The sequence below is a fragment of the Salvelinus sp. IW2-2015 genome, linkage group LG8 (assembly GCF_002910315.2).
Source record: "Salvelinus sp. IW2-2015 linkage group LG8, ASM291031v2, whole genome shotgun sequence".
Lineage (NCBI taxonomy): Eukaryota > Metazoa > Chordata > Actinopteri > Salmoniformes > Salmonidae > Salvelinus > Salvelinus sp. IW2-2015.
This window is the reverse complement of record NC_036848.1, coordinates 183,789-209,536: the sequence shown is the minus strand read 5'-3', so window position 1 is coordinate 209,536 and position 25,748 is coordinate 183,789. Positions and strand designations below refer to the sequence as shown.

At 44.0% G+C, this 25,748-nt stretch overlaps 2 protein-coding genes across 5 annotated transcripts in view; both read left to right on the top strand.

The window, feature by feature from the left end:
- Nucleotides 1-3,690: 3,690 nt before the first annotated feature.
- LOC111967178 (mothers against decapentaplegic homolog 5) lies at nucleotides 3,691-19,991 on the top strand. 3 transcript variants are annotated; one of them, XM_023992042.2, is made up of 9 exons: nucleotides 3,691-3,842; nucleotides 7,906-7,997; nucleotides 8,389-8,586; nucleotides 8,767-8,982; nucleotides 10,069-10,341; nucleotides 12,128-12,229; nucleotides 16,585-16,806; nucleotides 19,149-19,405; nucleotides 19,707-19,991. In XM_023992042.2, the coding sequence occupies exons 3-9, from the start codon at nucleotides 8,400-8,402 to the stop codon at nucleotides 19,848-19,850; spliced, it is 1,401 nt and encodes a 466-aa protein (XP_023847810.1). In that variant the 5' UTR covers nucleotides 3,691-3,842; nucleotides 7,906-7,997; nucleotides 8,389-8,399; the 3' UTR covers nucleotides 19,851-19,991. The 3 variants fall into 3 exon arrangements, with proteins under 3 accessions (XP_023847810.1, XP_023847808.1, XP_023847809.1); XM_023992040.2 differs by having other exon boundaries at nucleotides 10,069-10,347; XM_023992041.2 differs by having other exon boundaries at nucleotides 3,742-3,842; nucleotides 7,906-8,230; nucleotides 10,069-10,347.
- A 1,181-nt stretch (nucleotides 19,992-21,172) lies between these two features.
- Nucleotides 21,173-25,748, top strand: part of LOC111967177 (E3 ubiquitin-protein ligase synoviolin) — a 16,626-nt gene continuing 12,050 nt past the window's right edge. Inside the window, exons 1-7 of one of the 2 annotated variants that reach the window (XM_023992039.2) lie at nucleotides 21,173-21,334; nucleotides 22,245-22,390; nucleotides 22,494-22,586; nucleotides 22,915-23,067; nucleotides 23,235-23,283; nucleotides 23,720-23,823; nucleotides 23,981-24,107. In XM_023992039.2, coding sequence (XP_023847807.1) covers nucleotides 22,259-22,390; nucleotides 22,494-22,586; nucleotides 22,915-23,067; nucleotides 23,235-23,283; nucleotides 23,720-23,823; nucleotides 23,981-24,107 — 658 coding nt within the window. In that variant the 5' untranslated portion in view covers nucleotides 21,173-21,334; nucleotides 22,245-22,258. Of the gene's footprint in view, nucleotides 21,335-21,356; nucleotides 21,649-22,244; nucleotides 22,391-22,493; nucleotides 22,587-22,914; nucleotides 23,068-23,234; nucleotides 23,284-23,719; nucleotides 23,824-23,980; nucleotides 24,108-25,748 lie in introns of those variants that run through there. The other variant, XM_023992038.2, reaches the window with a different exon arrangement.

Below are 25,748 nucleotides of genomic sequence, written 5' to 3'. Positions count from 1 at the left end.
CGCATCGCGCCGACAGAAATACCTGGAAAGAAGAGGGCGGGGGTGTATGCCTTATGATTAACGAGACGTGGTGTGATCATAACAACATACAGGAACTCAAGTCATTCTGTTCACCTGATCTAGAATTCCTCACAATCAAATGTCGACCGCATTATCTACAAGGGAACTCTTCGATTATATCAGCCGTATATATTCCCCCCAAGCAGACACATCGTGGCCCTGAACGAACTTTTATCACTCTTTGTAAATGAAACCACACACCCTAAGGCTGCATTCATCGTAGCTGGGGATTTTAACAAGGCTAATCTGAAAACCAAAACTCCTAAATTCTATCAGCATATCGATTGTGTTACAGGGCTGGTAAAACCTTGGATCATTGTTATACTAACTTCCGCGACGCATATAAGGCCCTCCCCCGCCCTCCTTTGGAAAAGCTGACCACGACTCCATTTTGTTGCTTCCAGCCTAACAAACAGAAACTAAAACAACAAGCTCCCTCGCTCAGGTCTGTTGAACGCTGGTCCGACCAATTTCTGGATTTCCACGCTTCAAGACTGCTTCGATCCACGCGGATTGGAATATGTTCCGCATTGCGTCCAACAACATATTGAGACGAATACGCTGATTCGGGTGAACGAGTTCATTAGAAAGATGCTACGATGTCGTACCCACAAGCAACGATTAAAAATTCCCAAATCAGAAACCGTGGATTGACGGCAGCATTCCGCGTGAAACTGAAAGCGCGAACCACTGCTTTTAACCAGGGCAAGGTGACCGGAAACATGACCGAATACAAAGAGTGTAGCTATTCTCTCCGCAAGGCAATCAAACAAGCTAAGTCCCCAGTATAGACGACAAATAGAGTCGCAATTCAACAGCTCAGACACAAGACGTATGTGGCAGGGTCTACAGTCAATCAGGATTACAAAAAGAAAACCAGCCTGTCGCGGACCAGGATGTCTTGCTCCCAGACAGGCTAAATAACTTTTTGCTCGCTTTGAGGACAATACAGTGCCACTGACACGGCCCGCTACCAAAACCTGCGGGCTCTCTTCACTGCAGCCGAGGTGAGTAAAACATTTAAACGTGTTAACCCTCGCAAGGCTGCAGGCCAACGGCATTCCCAGCCGCGTCCTCAGAGGCATGCGCAGACCAGCTGGCTGTGTGTTTACGGACATATTAATCAATCCTTATCCCAGTCTGCTGTTCCCAACATGCTTCAAGAGGGCCACCATTGTTCCTGTTCCCAAGAAAGCTAAGGTAACTGAGCTAAACGACTACGCCCCCGTAGCACTCAACTTCCGTCATCATGAAGTGCTTTGGAGACTAGTCAAGGACCATAATCACCTCCACCCTACCGGAACACCCTAGACCCACTCCAATTTTCTTACCAACCCAATAGGTCCACAGACGCGAGCAATCGCAAACCACACTGCACACTGCCCTAACCCATCTGGACAAGAGGAATACCATGTGAGAATGTGTTCATCGACACTAACAGCTCAGCATTTACACATAGTACCCTCCAAACCGTCATCAGCTCCGAGACCGTGGGTCTCGACCCCGCCTGTGCAACTGGGTCCTGGACTTCCTGACGGGCCGCCCCGGTGGTGAGGGTAGGTAACAACATCTCCACCCGTGATCCTCAACACTGGGGCCCCACAAGGGTGCGTTCTGAAGCCCTCTCCTGTACTCCCTGTTCACCCACGACTGCGTGAATTGGCACGCCTCCAACTCAATCATCAAGTTTGCGGATGACTACAGTGGTAGGCTTGATTACCAACAAGACGAGAACGGCCTACAGGAGGAGGTGAGGGCCTCGGAGTGGGTGTGTCAGGAAAATAACCTCACACTCCAATGTCAAAAAACAAGGAGATGATTGTGGACTTCAGGAAACAGCAGAGGGAGCACCCCCCTATCCACACATCGACGGGACAGTAGTGGAGAAGGTGGAAAGTTTTAAGTTCTCGTGTACCACATCACGGAACAAACGAATTGGTCCACCCACACAGACAGCGTTGTGAGAAAGGCGCAGCAGCCGCTCTTCAACCTCAGGAGGCTGAAGAAATTCGGCTTGTCACCAAAAGCACTCACAAACTCTACAAGATGCATCAATCGAGAGCATCCTGTCGGGCTGTATCACGCCTGGTACGGCAACTGCTCCGCCCACAACCGTAAGGCTCTCCAGAGGGTAGTGAGGTCTGCACAACGCATCACCGGGGGCAAACTACCTGCCCTCCAGGACACCTACCCACACCGATGTCACAGGAAGGCCAATAAAGATCATCAAGGACAACAACCACCCAAGCCACTGTCCTGTCACCCCGCTATCATCCAGAAGCGAGGTCAGTACAGGTGCATCAAAGCAGGGACCGAGAGACTGAAAAACACGCTTCTATCTCAAGGCCAATCAGACTGTTAAACAGCCACCACTAACATTTAGCGCCGCCTGCCAACATACTGACTCAACTCCAGCCGACTTTTTTTAATAATTGGGAATTGATGGAAATTATGTGAAAAATGTACCACTAGCCATTAAACAATGCCACTTAATATATGTTTAATCGGTTGGTTATTACTGCATTGTCGGAACTAGAAGCACAAGCATTTCGCTACACTCGCATTAACATCTGCTAACCATGTGTATGTGACAAATAAAATTTGATTTGATTTGACTATGGCCTATTTATTGCCTTACCTCCCTTATCCTACCTCATTTTCAAACACTGTATATAGACTTTTTCTATTGTATTATTGACTGCATGTTTGTTTGTTCCATGTGTAACTCTGTTTGTCGCGCTGCTTTGCTTTATCTTGGCCAGGTCGCAGTTGTAAATGAGAACTTGTTCTCAACTAGCCTACCTGGATAAATAAAGGTGAAATTAAAAAAATAACTGTGGGGGTGACATCGTCGATGCACTTTTTAATGAAAGTGTGGTAAACTCCTCATTGTTATCAGATGAAACCCAGAACATATTCCAGTCTGCTAGCGAAACAGTCCTATGGCTTAGCGTCCGCTTCATCGGACAACGATGTACGATTATGATGATTTTTATTTACAACATATTTCTTTACAAACCGCTCATGGGCCTTTCCACGATAACAGAGTGATTCTGAGACTCAGATTTTTCACTTTAAAATGTCAAACAAAGAGAAATGATTGCAAAGTTAACCAAACCATACAACTCTATGAACAAGCACTGCTTTTAATCTCCACAGAAACTTATACAAAAACACATTTTATTTGTAATTTTTTTATTTTATATATTTTTTATTTTATTTTATACACTTTCAGATTGTCCTGTATAATGAAAATCGCTTTACAAATGTAGTAAAGTATTAATATTTACTTGAAGAACAGTGCGGAAACAAAGATTGGGAACAGAATTATGGCACAAACAGTACAAACTCATTCTGTTACCAAACGTTGCATCTGCACGGTTCTTCAAGTAAATCTTTTAGTAAAATGTTCTATGGAAATTGTATAAAGTAGTCCTTGTGCGTAGAATTGTAATGGTTGCAATTATTGTTTTTTGTTTGACATACATTTATAAGTGAGAAATCTGAGTCTCAGCATCACTCTTTTAACGTGGAATAGCTCTCATTTGAAGAAGACTATGACAAAGTGTAAAAAGATGAAGAACAGAGTAAAATCGCTCATTTAGCGGAGGGATATGCGCTCCGCCTCCCAGTCTTGACGCCAGGACAGAGGAGTCGGGAGAGTGGGGGAAACAGGCATTGGTGGAAAAAAGTCGAAAATTAAAAAACAGCTTATTGTCGGACTGCTTTAAATAGAGAAAAAAATAATAAGGAAGCGACCAGCCTGCCTCAATTATTCAAAGGTATGCGACGAAATTATAGTTTATCTACTAGATAAGAATGTTTCCATGGGAAGGCTACCAAATTACCAAGTTTTAAATCAGTGAAGTTAGGCTTGGGTACTTTTCCAGAGGGGGTGTAGCTAGCCAGTTAGCTAGAGAAGTGATTGCAAAAGTTATCTCTGGAATGGTGGAGAGGGAAGAGGTAGCTAGCTAGACTTGGGGTGGGATAAAAACGAGATTTGTGGTCAAAATAGGACGTGTTAACCTCAGCCATGTGAAACCACACAAATAACTTTGATTGTAACATCAATTCGGTTCAACAACGATAACCAACTGTCTAGCTAAGCTAGTTAATTAACTTGTAGCGTGTTGAGCAAGCTAACGTTAGCTTTAACGGTAGCTAACGTTACTTGGCTAGGCTTAGCTAACAAACGTAGTTAGCTAAGTTCACTTTAGCGAAATTGGATGAGTTTTTATATTTTCCACTCTTCATAGCCATAACTAATCACATAGCTACATACATAATTATAGGTATCTGACACAAGACATGGCTAGCTAACTATGTGTATAAACATCAAGTGGGATTTTAGTTACCTATACTTTCGAGCTAGCTAGTCATTCCATGTGATTGTGTACCTTGGAAGTTAACGTTAGCTACTTTGTCACATTGTTCAGTGTAACTAGTTACGTTTACAAAGTTGTTTCTATGGGAATCGGGACATGTCTTTTGTCCTCGTTTCAAGCTTCAGTGGTATAATGGTTGTGATTTATGGGTCAAGTAGTTTTTGATTTATCATCCTGCAGTAAAGATGTCAGTGTGGGTTTCTGGTGTCAAATGATCATCCTTTGTGGCAATTAGGCAATATCCTCTTGAGTATCACCTTGGGTGGGGAAACATCTCATGTTTAGTTACCTGAATCATCCTTTGTCTTTTCACTTTCACCGTGTAACCAGAGCATGCCATGTCAGAATTGTCTCAACGTGATTTATATTTTCTCTACGTTGAATGTTGCGATACTTTTCTTTAAACTTCATCTCAACAACATTCTGTTTTTCTGCCCAATGTTTACTGAATTGAGGCACTCTCAAAACCTGGTACCCATGGTGACTGCCATGGTCTCTCCAGCCAGACACTGTTTGTGTTTCTTCCTGACCCTGCTACAGGACAGCCAGGCAGGAAAATACTGAGGTGTGATCAGTTGCTGGACTCTGGGGATCTGTGCACGTTTCCTGTCATTAAAGTTATTGTATTGCTGTCATCGCTCACATGGCATTACAGCCTCACAGAAACCAGCATATTATTTGGTCATGCTTGCTTACCCACCTAGCTTATAGCCCAGTTATCCATATCTTTGTGGTTGAAACAGGCCTACGGTGCATCTTTAGAGTCAGTAAATGGCCTACCTAGCCTCTGCTACATTTTTGTTCTCCTTGTATGCCCTGTCATCTCACTTAATCATGACGCATGCAAAGCTAATTTTTTTTTCCTTTGGTGACTGAAGTGTAGGGTATATTGTATTGCCTATATAAGCTCCATTAGTGCTTTTTCCCTATTGTACCAATGAAGCGGTAAACTGCCTGGTGCTGTTGGACAGCTGTGTGCCGTAAGGGAGGGATATGATGGGAAAGGATGGGAGAGGAAGCAGCTTTCAGTGACCTCACATCCTCTGCTAGGGCTGTTTTCAACAGCTGTGCGGCCATGCCTGTGTTCTTTCTGCCTCTGTCCACCCAGATATGTCTGCCTGTCTATCAGCCGGTTTTCCCCTGCCTGTCCACCCAGAGATCTGTCTGCCTGCCTACCCAGAGGTCTCTGTCCGTCAGGCTGTCTGTCTGTCTGTCTATCCCATCCATACATCGCCCAGATTGGGGCATTGTGAGGCTGTTGCTTACAGATGTCACTAGTGCTGTGAAGATAACTGTATATCAAGCATACCATACTCTTTGATCTTTTAAAAACCTGCTGTATGTGAAATATTGTGTGCTATAGCGTGGTAGATAAATACATGTGATTCTAGATCAGGGGTTTCCAAACATTTTCACTCAAGGCCCCTCGTGTGCTCCAAGTCTCTTTCTATGGCAACAAGCACTGTTCATGACACAAACAGTTCACACCCCTCTTGTTGGTTGGGAGAATGTAGCAGGTTTAAAGCTTATTTCCTGCTATTCTACACATTTAGTCAAGGGGCGCAAAGAAAATGTTGCAGTTTTAAAGCACATATTCTTGCAATTATATACATTTCGGCATATCTCATGTGTATTCGTGATATTTGAGTGACGAAAAAAATTCACGACAATCTATGGGTTAAATAAACTTAACATGGGCATTTGACAATTTTATAAAAAAGCTCTCTAAGGTTTGCAATGACTAGCATGACAAAAGGAACTGATGATGCACTACCCAATTTTTGAAATGGCACCTTGTGCATTTTTACTATTACAACTTTCAAGAGTAAGTTTCAAGCCAGACTGAGTTCCTTTAAAAATAAGGTGACGCGCCCCACAGTTTGGGAACCACTGCTCTAGATGACATTGCTTTTATTTATTTTTATTTAACCAGGTAGGCCGGTTGAGAACATGTTCTCATTTACAACTGCGACCTGGCCAAGATAAAGCAAAGCAGTGATACACAAACACAGAGTTACACATGGAATAATCAAACAGGAATAAATATACAGTCAATAACACAATAGAAAAGTCTATATACAGTGTGGGCAAATGAGGTAAGGCAATAAATAGGCTGTAGTGGCGAAGTAATTACAATTTAGCAATTAAACACTGGAGTGATAGATGTGCAGAAGATGAATGTGCAAGTAGAGATACTGGGGTGCAAAGGAGGAAAAAATATATATATTACAATATGGGGATGAGGTAGTTGGATGGGCTATGTGCAGTGATCTGTGAGCTGCTCTGACAGCTGATGCTTAAAGTTAGAGAGGGAGATGTAAGGCTTCAGTGATTTTTGCAGTTCGTTCCAGTCATTGGCAGCAGAGAACTGGAAGGAAAGGCGGCCAAAGTAGGAATAGGCTTTGGGGATGACCAGTGAAATATACCTGCTGGAGTGGGTGCTGCTATGGTGACCAGTGGAGCTGAGATAAAGCGGCGCTTTACCTAGCAAAGACTTATAGATGACCTGGAGCCAGTGGGTTTGGTGCCGAATATGACGCGAGGGCCAGCCAACGAGAGCTTACACGTCGTAGTGGTGGGTAGTATATGGGGCTTTGGTGACAAAACGGATGGCACTGTGATAGACTGCATCCAATTTGCTGAGTAGAGTGTGGGCGATGTCATTTACAAAGTAGCCTCAAGTCAAGGATCGGTAGGATAGTCAGTTTTACGAGGGTATGTTTGGCAGCATGAGTGAAGGAGGCTTTATTGCGAAATAGGAAGCCGACTCTACATTTAATTTTCGATTTGAGATGCTAAATGTGAGTCGAATGAGAGTTTACAGTCTAACCAGACACTTAGGTAGTTGTCCATGCATTCTAAGTCAGAATAGTGATGCTAGACGGGTGGGCAGGTGCGGGCAGTGCTCGGTTTAAGAGCATGCATTTAGTTTTACTTGCATTTAAGAGCAGTTGGAGGTCACGGAAGGAGTGTTGTATGGCATTGAAGCTCGTCTGGAGGTTTGTTACCACAGTGTCCAAAGAAGGGCCAGAAGTATACAGAATGGTGTCGTCTGCGTAGAGGTGGATCAGAGAATCACCAGCAGCAAGAGCGACATCATTGATGTGTACAGAGAAGTGTCGGCCTGAGAATTGAACCCTGTGGCACCTCCATAGAGACTGCCAGAGGTCCAGACAACAGGACCTCTGATTTGACACACTTAACTCTATCAGAGAAGTAGTTGGTGAACCAGGCAAGGCAGTCATTTTGAGAAACCAAGGCGGTTGAGTCTGCCGATAAGAATGCGGTGAGAGTCGAAAGCCTTGGCCAGGTCGATGTTAATACACTTTGTGTTTTGTTTCCTTGCCACGATACTAAGGCGTATGGTGATATTGTTATCGTCCCAGTCCTAGATGTCACCTAACCTAAAGATTCTGTTTTGCAATATATTTCTAACAGCTTCTAATCTTTTCTCCTCCAGGTTCCACACTAGACCTTAACCCAGGTGCTGGCCACCACATCATATGGACTAAACCAGAGACTCAGAACGAGAGGGAGAAGAGGAGAGAATAGGTCCTTTTTCCTATTTATATCTGCCTATTGACTAGCTACGTTTGTAAATTCTCTGGGCTGTTGTGTCCCAGAGAGGTGGGATCTCAGCTGGACTTGTTCCCCAAACTGCACTCCCCTCAGTGGGGTTGGTTGTGACCCAGTGCCAGGGTACATCCCACCTCACGGCAGGCTTTCCTTTCCTGAGCAGCAGCAGCTGTGTCCTGCCTGCGTCCTGCCTCTATTTCCTGTCCTTGGTGTGCAAGGCTAAGCCTCCTCTCTCCACCCCCCCACCACACACACACACACACACATTCTCCCTCCCTGTTTGACTGTGATCCAAGAAGAGGACTCGTCAATCACCTAACTTTCTGGTAAATTTCTCTCTCCCTCCCTCCACTCCTTCTCACCACAGACAGCAGCACCATGACCTCTATGTCCAGCCTGTTCTCCTTCACCAGTCCAGCTGTGAAGCGTCTGCTGGGGTGGAAGCAGGGGGACGAGGAGGAGAAATGGGCTGAGAAGGCTGTTGACGCCCTGGTCAAGAAACTGAAGAAGAAGAAGGGAGCCATGGAGGACCTGGAGAAAGCCCTCAGCAGCCCAGGACAGCCCAGTGAGTGTCCCTGCCTGTAGTGTACTGTGTGCAGCATCATACTTGGTCCGGGCCAGGTGTGAGAGAGACACTGTCTCTTTGGATCAGAGAGTCTGCTAGATTACTTTATAGCAGCATCATACTTGGTCCAGATATTTTCGAACCTTCCCTAACCCGTCTCTCTATCTCCTGCCCTGCCAGGTAAGTGTGTGACCATCCCTCGGTCTCTGGACGGTCGTCTCCAGGTGTCCCACAGGAAAGGCTTACCCCATGTTATCTACTGTAGGGTGTGGAGGTGGCCTGACCTGCAGTCTCATCATGAGCTCAAGGCTCTGGAGTGCTGTGAGTACCCGTTTGGCTCCAAGCAGAAGGAGGTCTGCATTAACCCCTACCACTACAAGAGAGTAGAGAGCCCAGGTACGTAACCACTAGCTTGTAGCTAGTGCATACTGGCATCTAAATCGTGTTTGTTCCTACTATAGTATTGATCCAATGCATTGAAAGACCTAGCCTATACGTGATGGGTTTTGTGGCTGTTGCGCACGTCCTTCTGCAGGGACTGAACATGACACAGTAAGGAGAATCTGACTTAAGTTACCGTTTAACCACTTGAAGGAGAATACTGCATCCTGACCATTTAACCAATTGAAGGAGAGTACTGCATCATGACTAATTAACCAATTGAAGGAGAGTACTGCATCACCGACTAATAACCACTGGTGAAGAGAGAGTACTGCATCGCTTACCATTTAACCACTTGAAAGAGAATACTGCATCATGACTAATTAACCAATTGAAAGGAGAGTACTGCATTCATGACTATATTTAACCAATTGAAGGAGAGTTACTGCATCATGACTAATTAACCAATTGAAGGAGAGTACTGCATCATGACTAATTAACCAATTGAAGGAGGAGTACTGCATCATGACTATTTAACCAATTGAAGGAGGAACTGCCATCATGGACTATTTATACTATTTTGATTTCCAAGAAATATGTCTCAAGGTGATTTCCTCAAAACAATATGGGGGCTATCTGGCTGCTACCCTAGAGATGGATGTGTTGTCTCGTCTGAGTGACGTGATATCTGCCCTTGAATTGGTAAAAACAAAGCTGTTGGTCACATGTCGGCGCAGAGCAGTTACAGATGACCTGATCAGTAGGATCTGCATCATATTGGCATGTTTTTAGAATGAAATGGAAAAAAACAACTGGTATTGACAACATGTAAATATTTTGCAGTTGGACATGCACCACATGCACCACAGCCACCACATGCACCACAGCCACCACATGCACCACAGCCACCTCATGCACTACATTGACCACATGCACCACAGCCACCAATGACAACAGGTCATGAGAAGAGTCCATTATTAGTGTGTAGTGCCTATGTTTTCAATGGTTTCAGATGAAATACTACAGTGTCCCATGGTTCCTGTTTTTTTTTAAGGTGCTTCAAATCAATATGTATATTTATTTAAATCTCTTCTCCACCAGTGCTACCTCCGGTGTTGGTGCCTCGCCACAGTGAGTTCAACCCCCAACACAGCCTCCTGGTCCAGTTCAGGAACATGACTCACAACGAGCCCCACATGCCCGTGAACGCCACCTTCCCAGAGTCCTTCCAGCAGCACAGCGGGGGCAGCGTCACCTCCTTCCCAATCTCCCCCAACTCCCCTTACCCTCCCTCCCCAGCCTCCAGCGGAGGGGTGGGCACCTACCCCAACTCTCCTGCCAGCTCCGGACCCTCCAGCCCTTTCCAGCTTCCAGGTAGATGTCAGTATACACTCCTATCCTTTATCATGCACTTATGTGTTTATTGATAGCTGCTATTACAATATAATAAGGCTAACAGCATATGTCATGTATTCACACTGGGTTTTCACACTTGTACACATCACCTGGTCTCACACTGCCTTTGGCCTCTATGTGAAAATGTAAAAGGGAAGTAAGATTGCCATTTAAAATAAGTATATATATTTTTTTAATGAAAAATGGGATTAGAAATCTGTGGAGAACAATTTGGTTTGATTTTCTAACAATTTCTGATGATACAAACCAGGGTCTTCTGCCAGCCAGGGGGACAGTCAAAAATGGCGACTAAAGTGTATACCAAAGGTCTGCATCAGGGTGACTGGTGAGCGTCAGTCAGTGCGCCCATCGCTGGACACAGCATAGGTCTGACCTCCAGCTCCTGTTCTGGTGAATATATCCCCAGCCAGTGAGGTTTGCTCCTGCACTTATCCACAACAGATTGATAGGCTGTTGTAGTCAGGCAGGCAGAATGGCAGTGCAGAAAAGAGGCTGGAGCCTTTGTCTTTTAATTGTTTTTATTGAATTTGAATTGAATCACTGGAGGTGCTTTCACTTCTATGTGGTGAATTGCCCCCCCAGGTTTGAATCACTGCAGTGCTTTCACTTCTATGTGGTGAATTGCCCCCCCAGGTTTGAATCACTGCAGTGCTTTCACTTCTATGCAGTAGTGGAACATGTACTTCATACTCCTACTTTAGTAAAAGTAAAGATACCTTAATAGAAAAGGACTCAAGTGAAAATCATCCAATAAAATACTACTTGAGTAAAAMTATTTGGGTTTTAAATATACTTAAGTATCAAAAGTAAAAGTACGGATAATTTAACATTCCTTATATTAAGCAAAGCAGACGGCACACTTTTCTTTTTTATTTATTTACAGATAACCAGGGTCACACTCAAACATAATTTAAAAACAAATAATTTGTGTTTAGTGAGTCTGCCAGATCAGAGGCAGTAGGGATGACCAGGGATGTTCTGTTTAGTGTGAGTTGGACCATTGTTTGTCCTGCTAAGCATTCAAAATGTAACGTACTTTTGGGTGTCAGGGAGAATGTAAAAAGTACATCATTTTCTTTAGAGATGTAGTGAAGTAAAAGTTAAATAGTAGTACAGATACCCCCCCAAAAAACAACTTAATTAGTATTTTTACTTAAGTACTGTACACCACTGCTTCTGTGGTGAATTGCCCCTGGGTATGAAACACTGCAGTGCTAGTGCTATCACTTCTATGTGGTGTAACAGGATGAAAAGCAGTGTTGATTGAGTTGTCACGTTGGGAAGCCGTGTTATTTTTCAGAAATACGAATASATCTCCAGAGAAATCTGGCCACCCTCTAAGCAACGTGGTAACCTGTAAATGTTTGGTCTGTAGGAAGACTAGCCTTCTCATTAAAAAAAAACATTACCAATTGTCCCCACACCCACTCCCCACTTTCTCAATTTCTGTCCTCCATAAGTGGTTGTGTAATACAAAACAAATGGGACTGTCCATAGAGCCATACATTAGTGTTCCATGTGACGGATGTGTGAAACCCTACACCTGTTTCCGGGTAGKGAAAGATCCTGTGGTGGTGGATGGGTTTTTAACTCCTCTTGGGAGTTGTCGGAGTGTGTGTGACTGTGGGCATGCATGCGTTAGACTCTTCTTGTGTGTCCGTCCGCTGTAAGTGTGTGGACAGCCATTTGTCATCCGCAGCAGCTGGTCTCCTAACTATCCGTCCATTGTGGTCTTCCCTTCCAGCTGATACCCCACCCCCGGCTTACATGCCCCCCGARGAGCAGATGGGACAGGAGGGGTCCATGGAGACCAGCAGCAGCGGCCCCAGGAACATGCCTAGTGGGGGTGAGGAGTCGGACTTTACACTTTATTTAACAGGGATGACTTTATTTTTTTTTTTTGATCACAGGAATTCCTGCTTTCAGACATTATCCGTCATTCATTGGAACTGATTTAGCCTAATTGGCTGCGTCGTCCTGATCACATAGCAGTCAATACAAATTGAAATCGTAACGTTATGACTAACTACTGTTCCCTGAAGGAGGGAAACGAGGTACGTTACTCTGGTGAGTCACACTCTTGTGACGTCTGAAGGATCTACAATCTGAACGATTCAGATTGTCTGAAGGACTGAAGGATCTACAATGACAAGGCCAATGAAATCCGCGCCTCGCTGGAAGCCCGCCTTAATCCTGGCTCGGATTAATTCTTTCAATTTAATACCGTTCTTCCCCGAGCSCAGAAATGGGTCTCATGGCCAAACAAGTGTTGTATCTTGTTTCCCTCCTTCAGGGAACAGTAGTTACAATCATAACGTTTTGTTCCCTTTCAACATACCTTGGAGAAATATATTCACTCCCCAAGCCGACCCCAACGGATACTAAATGAAACGGCCCATGGCAAACCATCCATACCTGACCCAACAAGATGTGGCAGTCTGGGTATTGAGCACACGGGAGCGCTGCTTAGTGACCTTTCCCCTTTCCCAGCCGTAAGCACAATGGACTACACTGAGGGCAGTGATACTCAGGCGATAACCTTGAGGACGTGTGTGGTGATGCCCAACTCATCTCCTATAGTCAACTCTTTAAACAACTGCCCAAGACGCTGCCAGACTCCTGGTGGAGTGGGCACATACACCGCTAGGTAACCTTTAWCCTTTGCTGCTGTATGCCAGGGAGATAGCCTCCAAAATCCAGTGGGAGAAACGCTGCTTAGGGAGTGGCCTGCTGCCAGCTGGATTAGCATAACAGACACACAGCTGGTCACATAACTGTTTATCCTMGGTCCGTTCAATGTATGTGCATAAAGCTCGCACCGGACACAGGACATGCAACCTCTGTTATTCTTCAGAAGGAGAAGGAGGGTGTGGAAAATAGCTCAAAGCTAAGGACCTGTAAGACATAGCCATGACTTTTGGGGCGAAGGCTGCATTTGGACACCTTAGTCTCCCGGGGCGAACTAAGTACAGGAAGGGTGTACGGATAGCATGTGGAGGTCCCCAACTCGTTTATCTGTGGCATGCTAGTTGTTATGCATGCTAGCTGACGTTAGCCATGATAAGGATTCTATTCTAAGCTAGGTTAGCTATCCTCTTTGACTGCAGCACGGCTCGTTTAGAATAACCAAGTGATAAAAAAAACTTTAAAAAACAAGTGGGCTACCCTAGCAAGTTCACCATATGAAGCCGGAATAGCTAGCAGTAACTAGCTCGCCTCAGAAAGTTGGCTAAACTGGCTAGCACGCTATGCAGCGCTTGTTAGCTAGCTTGGTCTCAAGTCTACGTAGGACCGGATCACAGAGGTTGGACCCGGACCCTTCTGGGAAGAGGCAAGCGGTGCTTAACCAAGGCAGACACAGGTGGTGGGGGGATACTCACAGAACCTGGTTGCCCTCTCTCTTTGAGTAGCCTCTCATAACCGATGACAGAGCTCACAGGAGCTGCGACCAGACCAACAACCCAAACCATCGCCGCATCCCTCAACTTAGACTCAGCTGAGGTACGGGCACCCAGGAGAGGAAGTGACTACACGGTTGTCAAGAGAACCTGCGTTGCGGACTAGTAAGGGAAACAGTGCCAGCTGTGCCCTAGTCTCGCGCACAAACTGATTGGCGCGAGGGCAGCCTGAGCATATGCCGAGACATGCAGTGCCTTCAAAGTATTCAGACCACATTTTTTTTACGTTACAGCCTTATTCTAAAATGTATTAAATCGTACCCCCCCCTCCCCAATCAATCTACACACTAGCCCATAATTACAAAGCAAAAACTGTTTAGCTTTTTTTTGCTAATTTATACAAATAAACTGAGATCACAGGTATTCAGACCCTTTACTCAGTACTTTGTTGAAGCACCTTTTGGCAGCGATCACAGCATCGAGTCTTCTTGGGTATGACGCTACAAGCTTGGCACCTGTATTTGGGGGGGTTTCTCTGCAGATCATCTCAAGCTCTGTCAGGTTGGATGGGAAGCGTTGCTGCACAGCTATTTTCAGGTCTCTCCAGAGATGTTCGATCGGGTTCAAGTCCAGGCTCTGGCTGAGCCACTCAAGGACATTCAGAGACTTATCCCAAAGCCACTCCTACATTGTCTTGGCTGTGTGCTTAGGGTCGTTGTCCTGTTGGAAGGTGACCCTTCGCTCCAGTCTAAAAACCTGCTCCAGACCGCTCAGGAGTTCATCAAGGATCTCGCTGTACCTTTCTCTGTTCATCTTTGCCTCGATTCTGACTAGTCTCACTGTCGTTGAAAAAATATCCCCACAGCATGATGCTGCCACCACCGTGCTTCGGCGTCGGGATGGTGCCAGGGTTCCTCCAGACGTGACGATTGGCTTTCAGGCCAAAGAGTTCAATCTTGGATTCGTCAGACCAGAGAATCTTGTTTCTCAGGCTCTAAGAGTCCTTTAGTTGCCTTTTGGCGAACCCAAGTGGGCTGTCTTTTCCTGAGGAGTGGCTTCCGTCTGGCCACTCTACCATAAAGGCCTGCTTATGCGGCGTGCCGCAGTAATGGTTGTCCTTCTGGAAGTTTCTTCCATTTCCATAGAGGAGCTCTGTCAGTGACCATCAGGTTCTTGGTCACCTCCCCCGATTGCTCTTCCTATAGCAGCCTGCTCTAGGAAGAGTCTTGGTGGTTCCAAACTTCCATTTAAGAATGGAGGCCACTGTGTTCTTGGGGATCTTCAATGCTCCATTCAATTTTTTTTTTTTTTTTGTACCCTTCCCCAGATCTGTGCCTTGACACAATCCTGTCTGACTCTACGGACAATTCCTTCGACCTCATGGCTTGTTTTTTGCTCTGACATGCACTATCAACTTATATAGACAGGTGTGTGCCTTTCCAAAGCATGTCCAATCAATTTAATTTACCACAGGTGGACTCCAATGGAAACAGGATGCACCTGAGCTCAATTTCAAGTCTCTCATAGCAAAGGGTCTGAATACTTATATAAATAAGTTATTTCTGTTTTCGCTTTGTCATTATGGGGTATTGTATGTAGATTGCTGAGGATATGTAACAAAATGTGGGAAAAGTCAAGGGGTCTCAACTTTCTGAAGGCACTGTACAAAATAACAAATGCGAGTCTTTTAATTCATAGGGCGTGTTAGTGTAACCCCTTGATTCTTGACTGTCGCTACTTTGCAGGACTGACATTCAAACATTCAAAAGGAACTTTATACAGATAGCGTTTCACCCCGTATTATCGGCATATTCAACAGCGTTTAATTAATATTTGACCAATCTTGATCACAAGATATCAATGTTTTGTGATTGTTGGTGTCGTAAAAATGGTAGCTAACAGGTTAGCAATTAGCATGTTTGACATTTCAGTGGAAATACTACGACTATGAACTTTTTGATGAACGTTTTAGCAAAAACTATTTACATCCTGTATTATCGGCAGTTATTGGCCACCGTACTATTTTAAATTACAAGATATAGCCGTTTGATTTTGTTCAAAATTAGAGACTTCAACCTCGTATCAAAGAAAGAGCTCAACTTTCTATGTACCATCTTTGCCATAATCATAAATGAAAGGGAACTCAAATATGGCGGCAACGGTGAACTTGACACAAGACCAGTACCAGTTCATACCAGGAGAGGGCATAAGAGCAATGCATATGAGCCTTGAATAGAGAGGTAACATCTTCTAATTCCTTCCCTTTTAGAATGAGAATATAATATTTTGATGAACTTAATATAAATACTCTACATGCAGGTGAAAATTGTTCCTGCTACATTAGGCTTTGTCGTTTATACGTAAGACTGTCTCGTTTTCCAGTGTGTTTTTAAATGGCGTGACTCGTTCGTGTTCACACCGAGCGGAATAATTTAAGTAATGAATACGAGCCTCACGCTTATCACCTGTGGAAGGCTGGGCTCCCAGCGAGGTGTGGATTTCATTGGCCTTGTCAGGCGTAATTGTCGTGAGAGTAGGAACCATGAGCACAACAAATGCACCACATCGTTCATGAATTGATCAAATTAAATTGTACATTTTCAAGATTACGCATCCCTTTTCCTTTACAACACAGAAGGACCCCTGTAGATGTGGAGTTTGAGGAACTGAGCCACTGGTGCAGTATTGTGTACTATGAATTGAACCTCCTCTCCACCTTCTCCCTGTAGATGTGGAGTATGAGAAACCTAGCCACTGGTGCCGTTTTGTGTTGAATAACCTCCTCTCCACCTTGTCCCTGTAGATGTGCAGCCAGTGGAGTATGAGGAACCTAGCCACTGGTGCAGTATTGTGTACTATGAGTTGAACAACAGAGTGGGTGAGGCCTACCATGCCTCTTCTACCAGCGTTCTGGTGGACGGCTTCACCGACCCCTCCAACAACAAGAACCGCTTCTGCCTGGGGTTGCTCTCCAACGTCAACCGCAACTCGACCATAGAGAACACGCGCCGCCACATCGGCAAAGGTGAGCAGGGCAACACATTGAGATGAATAGATTAGTTGAAAGTGGATATGAGGTTCAGAGAAAGTGTGGGGAAGGAATGGTGAAAAACATGCATGATGTTCTGTTGAATCATGCCGTTCTTAATTTATGGATGTTTATTCTATTAAGGTATTACTGTTGGAGCTAGAAACACTAGCATTTAGCTAGGTGTCATTACTCTACTGTTGGAGCTAGAAACACTAGCATTTAGCTAGGTTGCATCTCTACTGTTGGAGCTAGAAACACTAGCATTTAGCTACGGTGTCTTACTCTATCGTTGGAGCTAGAAACACTAGCATTTGCTAGGTGTCATTACTCTACTGTTGGAGCGAGAAACACTAGCATTTAGCTAGGTGTCATTACTCTACTGTTGGAGCGAGAAACACTAGCATTTAGCTAGGTGTCATTACTCTACTGTTGGAGCTAGAAACACTAGCATTTAGCTAGGTGTCATTACTCTACTGTTGGAGCTAGAAACACTAGCATTTAGCTAGGTGTCATTACTCTACTGTTGGAGCTAGAAACACTAGCATTTAGCTAGGTGTCATTACTCTACTGTTGGAGCGAGAAACACTAGCATTTGCTAGGTGTCATTACTCTACTGTTGGAGCAGAAACACTAGCATTTAGCTAGGTGTCATTACTCTACTGTTGGAGCTAGAAACACTAGCATTTAGCTAGGTGTCATTACTCTACTGTTGGAGCTAGAACACTAGCATTTAGCTAGGTGTCATTACTCTACTGTTGGAGCGAGAAACACTAGCATTTAGCTAGGTGTCATACTCTACTGTTGGAGCTAGAAAACACTAGCATTTAGCTAGGTGTCATTACTCTACTGTTGGAGCTAGAAACACTAGCATTTAGCTAGGTGTCATTACTCTACTGTTGGAGCTAGAAACACTAGCATTTAGCTAGGTGTCATTACTCTACTGTTGGAGCTAGAAACACTAGCATTTAGCTAGGTGTCATTACTCTACTGTTGGAGCTAGAAACACTAGCATTTAGCTAGGTGTCATTACTCTACTGTTGGAGCTAGAAACACTAGCATTTAGCTAGGTGTCATTACTCTACGTTGGAGTGAGAAACACTAGCATTTAGCTAGGTGTCATTACTCTACTGTTGGAGCTAGAAACACTAGCATTTAGCTAGGTGTCATTACTCTACCTGTTGGAGCGAGAAACACTAGCATTTAGCTAGGTGTCATTACTCTACTGTTGGAGCGAGAAACACTAGCATTTAGCTAGGTGTCATTACTCTACTGTTGGAGCGAGAAACACTAGCATTTAGCTAGGTGTCATTACTCTACTGTTGGAGCGAGAAACACTAGCATTTAGCTAGGTGTCATTACTCTACTGTTGGAGCTAGAAACACTAGCATTAGCTAGGTGTCATTACTCTACTGTTGGAGCGAGAAACACTAGCATTTAGCTAGGTGTCATTACTCTACTGTTGGAGCTAGAAACACTAGCATTTAGCTAGGTGTCATTACTCTACTGTTGGAGCGAGAAACACTAGCATTTAGCTAGGTGTCATTACTCTACTGTTGGAGCGAGAAACACTAGCATTTAGCTAGGTGTCATTACTCTACTGTTGGAGCGAGAAACACTAGCATTTAGCTAGGTGTCATTACTCTACTGTTGGAGCTAGAAACACTAGCATTTAGCTAGGTGTCATTACTCTTACTGTTGGAGCGAGAAACACTAGCATTTAGCTAGGTGTCATTACTCTACTGTTGGAGCTAGAAACACTAGCATTTAGCTAGGTGTCATTACTCTACTGTTGGAGCTAGAAACACTAGCATTTAGCTAGGTGTCATTACTCTACTGTTGGAGCTAGAAACACTAGCATTTAGCTAGGTGTCATTCTCTACTGTTGGAGCGAGAAACACTAGCATTTAGCTAGGTGTCATTACTCTATCTGTTGGAGCGAGAAACACTAGCATTTAGCTAGGTGTCATTACTCTACTGTTGGAGCGAGAAACACTAGCATTTAGCTAGGTGTCATTACTCTACTGTTGGAGCTAGAAACACTAGCATTTAGCTAGGTGTCATTACTGTTGGAGCGAGAAACACTAGCATTTGCTAGGTGTCACTTACTCCTTACCTGTTGGAGCGAGAAACACTAGCATTTAGCTAGGTATTACTGTAGGAGCTTGAAACACTAGTATTTAGCTAGGTATTACTGTAGGAGCTTGAAACACTAGTATTTAGCTTTTTTTACTTGTCCCCCCAGTGGTCCACCTGTACTGTTGGAGGTGTATGCAGAGTGTCTGAGTGACACCAGTATCTTTGTTCAGGGTTGTGTAACTCGTTCTTTCTTTCCTCAGGGGTCCACCTGTACTATGTAGGAGGTGAGGTGTATGCAGAGTGTCTGAGTGACACCAGTATCTTCGTTCAGAGTCGTAACTGTAACTACCACCATGGTTTCCACCCCACAACGGTGTGTAAGATCCCTAGTGGCTGCAGTCTGAAGATCTTTAACAACCAGGAATTTGCTCAGCTACTGGCCCAGTCTGTGAACCATGGCTTTGAGGCTGTCTACGAACTGACCAAGATGTGCACCATCCGCATGAGCTTTGTAAAGGTGATATACAATTACATTTTGATTTGAACGTTTAGTTTCAGTACTATGTACAATTCACTGCTTTTATCATCTTGACCATTGATTAAAAAAAAAGTTTTTGTGGAAATGACAATTAACTTAATTTCATTGGGAGAGCAAATCTGCAGTGTTGAGAATAACATTAGGGCACATTGTAGCATACACATTGTGCAATGGAAAATGAGGATTTCTTATTGGACAATTTGCTGTTTCATTCCTTTTCTGTCCATTTACTTCCTTTCGTGAATATGACCCAGCTTTATCTCTTTCTCCCTCTCCACAGGGCTGGGGAGCTGAGTATCACCGACAAGATGTCACCAGTACCCCCTGTTGGATAGAAGTTCATCTTCACGGCCCTCTGCAGTGGCTGGATAAAGTGCTGACACAGATGGGCTCTCCTCTCAACCCCATCTCTTCAGTGTCCTAATGGTGGCCCCTGTCAGATCAGACTCTCAACCCCATCTCTTCAGTGTCCTAATGGTTACCCCCCCACCCCACAGACCAGACTCTCAACCCCATCTCTTCAGTGTCCTAATGGTGGCCCCTGTCAGATCAGACTCTCAACCCCCATCTCTTCAGTGTCCTAATGGTTACCCCCCCACCCCACAGACCAGACTCTCAACCCCATCTCTTCAGTGTCCTAATGGTTACCCCCCCACCCCACAGACCAGACTCTCAACCCCCATCTCTTCAGTGTCCTAAAGGCGGCCCGCCAGGCTGGGAGATTCTTTCACATTTTTTTTTCCCCAAACGTAACTTTATAATTGTTTTGCATTGTTTAATGAGCAAAAGCAGGTCTTCAAAGGCTGAACTGTTTCCACTATCTGACAGCAGAAGGGATTTTGAACCCAGAGCAGCAGAATTATGTTGAGAAAGAGCAGAAGATAGACGTGAAACCGACAGAAGAATATTCAGAGTAGCGGCACAAAATATTGGACAAACTACTGCTCTGAGTCATCACTACCAACCATGTGCTTCTTCTATTGAGAGTAGTAGGACTGGAAAGCATGTACCTTAAATGTTTCTGATTTTGCATAACAAATGTTTCAATGTTTGGTAATGATTTTCTTTCTGTATGTTTCAGTTAAAAGAAAATGATGTATCACTACTCTGCCTTTACCACAGTCAAACTACTTGTGATTTTACTCTGATAACTTTCCTTTCTTGCCATCTTAAGGTATAGATATCATTATGTTCACTATTAGACCCAGATCTCATAACAAAATGTTAACTTTTTATAGTTTCTATCGCTAGAAAAAAAACACTGATTTACTGCCTTAAATAAAGTATGTCTAACTAATAAATATGATATGGTGGATTACTTTACTCAATGCTTTGAACAGGTGACAAGCTAGGAACATCACACTTCTCATCAGATAACTTTATTTTTGAAAGTTCTCAATGTCAACGATGCTTGTCGATTCTCTGTACATATTTGTTCAAGTGATTCTATTAATGAACCATTTTGTGCCCTCTTTATTTTGAAAAAAACAAACAAAAAAAACATGCATTGGTGTGTACTTTTATGATGCTGAAATGTCAGGGTTGCGCCACTACAATCATTACGGTTAATAAACCCCATAATTTGATTGGTGGTAGGAAGTCAACTTGCCAGATCCCCATAGGTAAAATATGTATGCTTCTTCATCTATTGGTCTGTGTATTTTTTTTACCGCATGTCTACTAAAAGATGGTCTATTAACAGTCACCAGGGTACAAATCCAATGCCAAAACGCCACCGGGGTATGCCGGTGTGAAAACCCATGCACTCCCATTGAGGACCGTTAGTTAGCGAGCTATTAGCTACAACACTGACATAAATTCTTCAGTTTGAATATCACAATTTATATTGGAATACTACGCCAGTTAACTTGCTATTCAACAGATTTTCTTCGTTGCGCCACAGCTAAGGTAATCGGTTTCCATCGAACTCATATCCCTTTGAATTGCTGGTTAGTTACCTAGTTTGGAATTCCCCGGAAGTGAGGTGGCTACTTGGAGGAGCAAGCCAAAGATAAACACGTATCCGAGAGACTCAGGCGTCTTTGGGACTGGGGTATAAATGTTAGTAAACTAGACAGCGAAATGCTTGAAGAATGGGAACGTAATTGGTCGTGATATAGTTGAGGGAGCCGACGTATTTTGTAATCCTAGTGAACGCCCCAATCAAGGCGTTTGGAACAAGCTCAGCAAGTGCATTCCGTGGCGAAAACGTCATCGAATCCGTGAGTAGCTAACGTTAGCTAGGTAGCTAGCTAGTTGTCCAAATTAGTTTCGCACTACAGTGACAGTAGTACAGCTAGGTAGTTAGCTAAACTAGCTGGATATGCAGAGAAAGAACAGCCCCTACCAGGCCAGATTAGTTTACACAACCCTTCAACTATAATCTTGCATTCTTAACTAGCTAACGTTAAGTATTAGCTTTTATGTGACTGAGTTGAATAGGGTGCTGGTATGTCAAACTAGCCTGTCTTATTTACTTGCCAATCGATACGTCTACCCAGCTTGATAGACACAACTTGGCATTTCAACAATGCAGGTTTAGTTTGAGCGAAATTAAGACTAAATCAAATTGAGTGAATATGTATTTTTGTTGATGTCAATCTAGTTCAATCATTGCTCTCTGTTTACACTTGCCCCTAGGCAGCTGTCAACATGCATGCATATATTCACTGGCTGTTAGCGAGTTGTAAGGAAACAATTAGACAATTTCCAAATTGGATTGTCCAACGACCAGGATTATGAAATGACAAGATCCTAACCTGCTCTAAGTTCTGATTGCCTGACGGTGTTGCCCTGTCTTCCTGTCACATCGCTGTAGATATTGCCCGCACAATGGTGCGTGCAGCCCTGGTGACTGCCACCAGTCTGGCTCTGACTGGCGCAGTGATTGCCCATGCCTACTTGCTCAAACACCAGTTCTACCCCACTGTGGTCTACCTCACCAAGAGTAGCCCCAGTATGGCAGTGAGTAACACACTAGTTCTCTACATTCTCCTATTTGTTTGATATGTTTGTCAGATGTATGGTCTGTAACGGGGCTTTCCCTCCCCTCTCCTCTTTGTGTCAGGTGTTGTACATCCAGGCGTTTGTGTTGGTGTTCTTGTTGGGAAAGTTCATGCGTAAAGTCTTCTTCGGACAGCTGAGAGCTGCAGAAATGGAGGTATGGACCAATGATATATTATTTCAGTATTTGTTTACCTCCTGTTTGGTTTGCTAGGGTACTATATCTGTATTGCTCAATGAACTACTACTGGACTTCTATGTAATGTAATGCTGTTAATGCTTACGCCTGTGTTGCAACCATTATACCCTCTACACACAGCTGAGCTGACCCAAGCTGTGTTGTCTTGGTCACACATTCACCATATTTACTAGACTCATGCCAGAAAGGAAAAACATGAAAATAAAATGTCAAAGCCAGTACAGGTTGGGTCAGTATGATAGTGTTTAAAAGGTTATCACTAATATTCACCTTCCTCTCTGTTCAGCATCTGATAGAGCGATCCTGGTATGCCGTCACAGAGACGTGTCTGGCCTTTACCGTGTTTAGAGATGACTTCTCTCCCCGCTTCGTAGGCCTCTTCACCCTGCTGCTCTTCATCAAGTGCTTCCACTGGCTGGCTGAGGACAGGGTGGACTTTGTGAGAGGCTGTTACATGTTAAACACATTTGTATAGATATTTCATAGTTTAAGACATTGAGTTTACTCTACCCTAAACATGTTTACCATCCGGGAAGTGGCAAGGAATGTGAAAGGAAAGCACGTGTCTTGTCTGTTCTGATGGTATTTTCCCACCTTCTCACTCAGATGGAGAGAAGTCCTAATATATCCTGGATCTTCCACTTCAGGGTGTTCTGTGAGTATGGGTTATATCTTTTCAAGGTGTTAAAGGCCCACTCAGTAATTTACAATATCTTGTAATGGGCCCTTCAGTGGTTTACAGTACAGTATGTGTTATGCTATCTTTTAATAGACCCTACAGTGTATATCAGTACCGTAATTGTTACTACTTATTGGCGTGTTACTGATTTAGTCACAGATATGTGAAACTGGTGTTTTTAGGACCAAGTGTGTTTCTTAAATTAATATGCAAATATATCAGACTGCTGCACCTGGTCCTGGATGCACACCATTTAAACTGAAACATCGACGTTGTAGCTTGATAACAGAACTGGCATATCTAGGCAAGAACCTCAAGGCCTATACTAGTGTGTTTAGTCAAAATGACTGGTAGGAATGGACAGAAACCCACTGACTGTCTTTTTATCTAAATCATTGCATCTCTCACCTAGCTCTGATGGTGTTGCTGGGAGTCCTGGACTTCCTGTTTGTCAACCATGCCTGTCACAGTATCATCACACGAGGGGCCTCTGTCCAGCTGGTCTTTGGATTTGAGGTTTGTAAAACTATACATTGCCATTTTTTGAATTTCAGTCATGTGTGATGCTTTATTGGTATATGCAGTAATATTTGTTGACTTGATGACTCTAAGCAGTTGGTAATAATTCAGCACACTTCTCTTCTTACCAAAATAATAACTTTTGTTGTTTTAGTATGCCATCCTGATGACAATGGTGCTCACCACCTTCATCAAGTACACCCTCCACACTGTCGACCTCCAGAGTGACAACCCCTGGGATAACAAAGCAGTCTACATGCTCTACACCGAGCTCTTCACTGGTATGATACCTGTATCGCTAAATATACTCCACTGGTATGATGCCTGTATCACTAAATATACTCTACACTGGTATGATACCTGTATCGCTAAATATACTCTACATGGTATGACCTGTATCGCTAAATATACTCACACTGGTATGATGCCTGTATGCTAAATATACTCTACACTGGTATGATGCCTGTATCCTAAATATACTCTCACTGGTATGATGCCTGTATACTAAATATACTCTACACTGGTATGATGCCTGTATCGCTAAATATACTCTACACTGGTATGAATGCCTGTATCGCTAAATATACTCTACACTGGTATGATGCCTGTATAGCTAAATATACTCTACACTGGTATGATGCCTGTATCACTAAATATACTCTACACTGGTATGATGCCTGTATCACTAAATATACTCTACACTGGTATGATGCCTGTATCGCTAAATATACTCTACACTGGTATGATGCCTGTATCGCTAAATATACTCTACACTGGTATGATGCCTGTATCGCTAAATATACTCTACACTGGTATGATGCCTGTATCACTAATATACTCTACACTGGTATGATACCTGTATCGCTAATATACTACACTGGTATGATCAAATCAAATTTATTTATATAGCCCTTCTTACATCAGCTGATATCTCAAAGTGATGTACAGAAACCCAGCCTAAAACCCCAAACAGCAAGCAATGCAGGTGTAGAAGCACGGTGGCTAGGAAAAACTCCCTAGAAAGGCAAAACCTAGGAAGAAACCTGAGAGGAACCAGGCTATGAGGGGTGGCCAGTCCTCTTCTGGCTATGCCGGGTGGAGATTATAACAGAACATGGCCAAGATGTCAAATGTTCATAAATGACCAGCATGGTCAATAATAATAATCACAGTAGTTGTCGAGGGTGCAGCAAGTCAGCACCTCAGGAGTAAATGTCAGTTGGCTTTTCATAGACGATCATTAAGAGTATCTCTACCGCTCCTGCTGTCTCTAGAGAGTTGAAAACAGCAGGTTCTGGTGAACAGGTCAGGGTTCCATAGCCGCATGCAGAACAGTTGAAACTGGAGCAGCAGCACGGCCAGGTGGACTGGGGACAGCAAGGAGTCATCATGCCAGGTAGTCCTGAGGCATGGTCCTAGGCTCGAGTCCTCCGAGAGAGAGAAAGAAAGAGAGAATTAGAGAGAGCTACTTAAATTCACACAGGACACCGGATAAGACAGGAGAAGTACTCCAGATATAACAAACTGACCCTAGCCCCGCCACATAAACTACTGCAGCATAAATACTGGAGGCTGAGACACTGTGTCAGGAGACACTGTGGCCCATCCGATGATACCCCCGGACAGGGCCAAACAGAAAGGATATAACCCCACCCACTTTGCCAAAGCACAGCCCCCACACCACTAGAGGGATATCTTCAACCACCAACTTACCATCCTGACAAGGCAGAGTATAGCCCACAAAAGATCTCCGCCACGGCACAACCCAAGGGAGGCGCCAACCCAGACAGGAAGATCACGTCAGTGACTCAACCCACTCAAGTGACGCACCTTCCTAGGGACGGCATGAAAGAGCACCAGTAAGCCAGTGACTTAGCCCCTGTAATAGGTTAGAGGCAGAGAATCCCAGTGGAGAGAAGGGG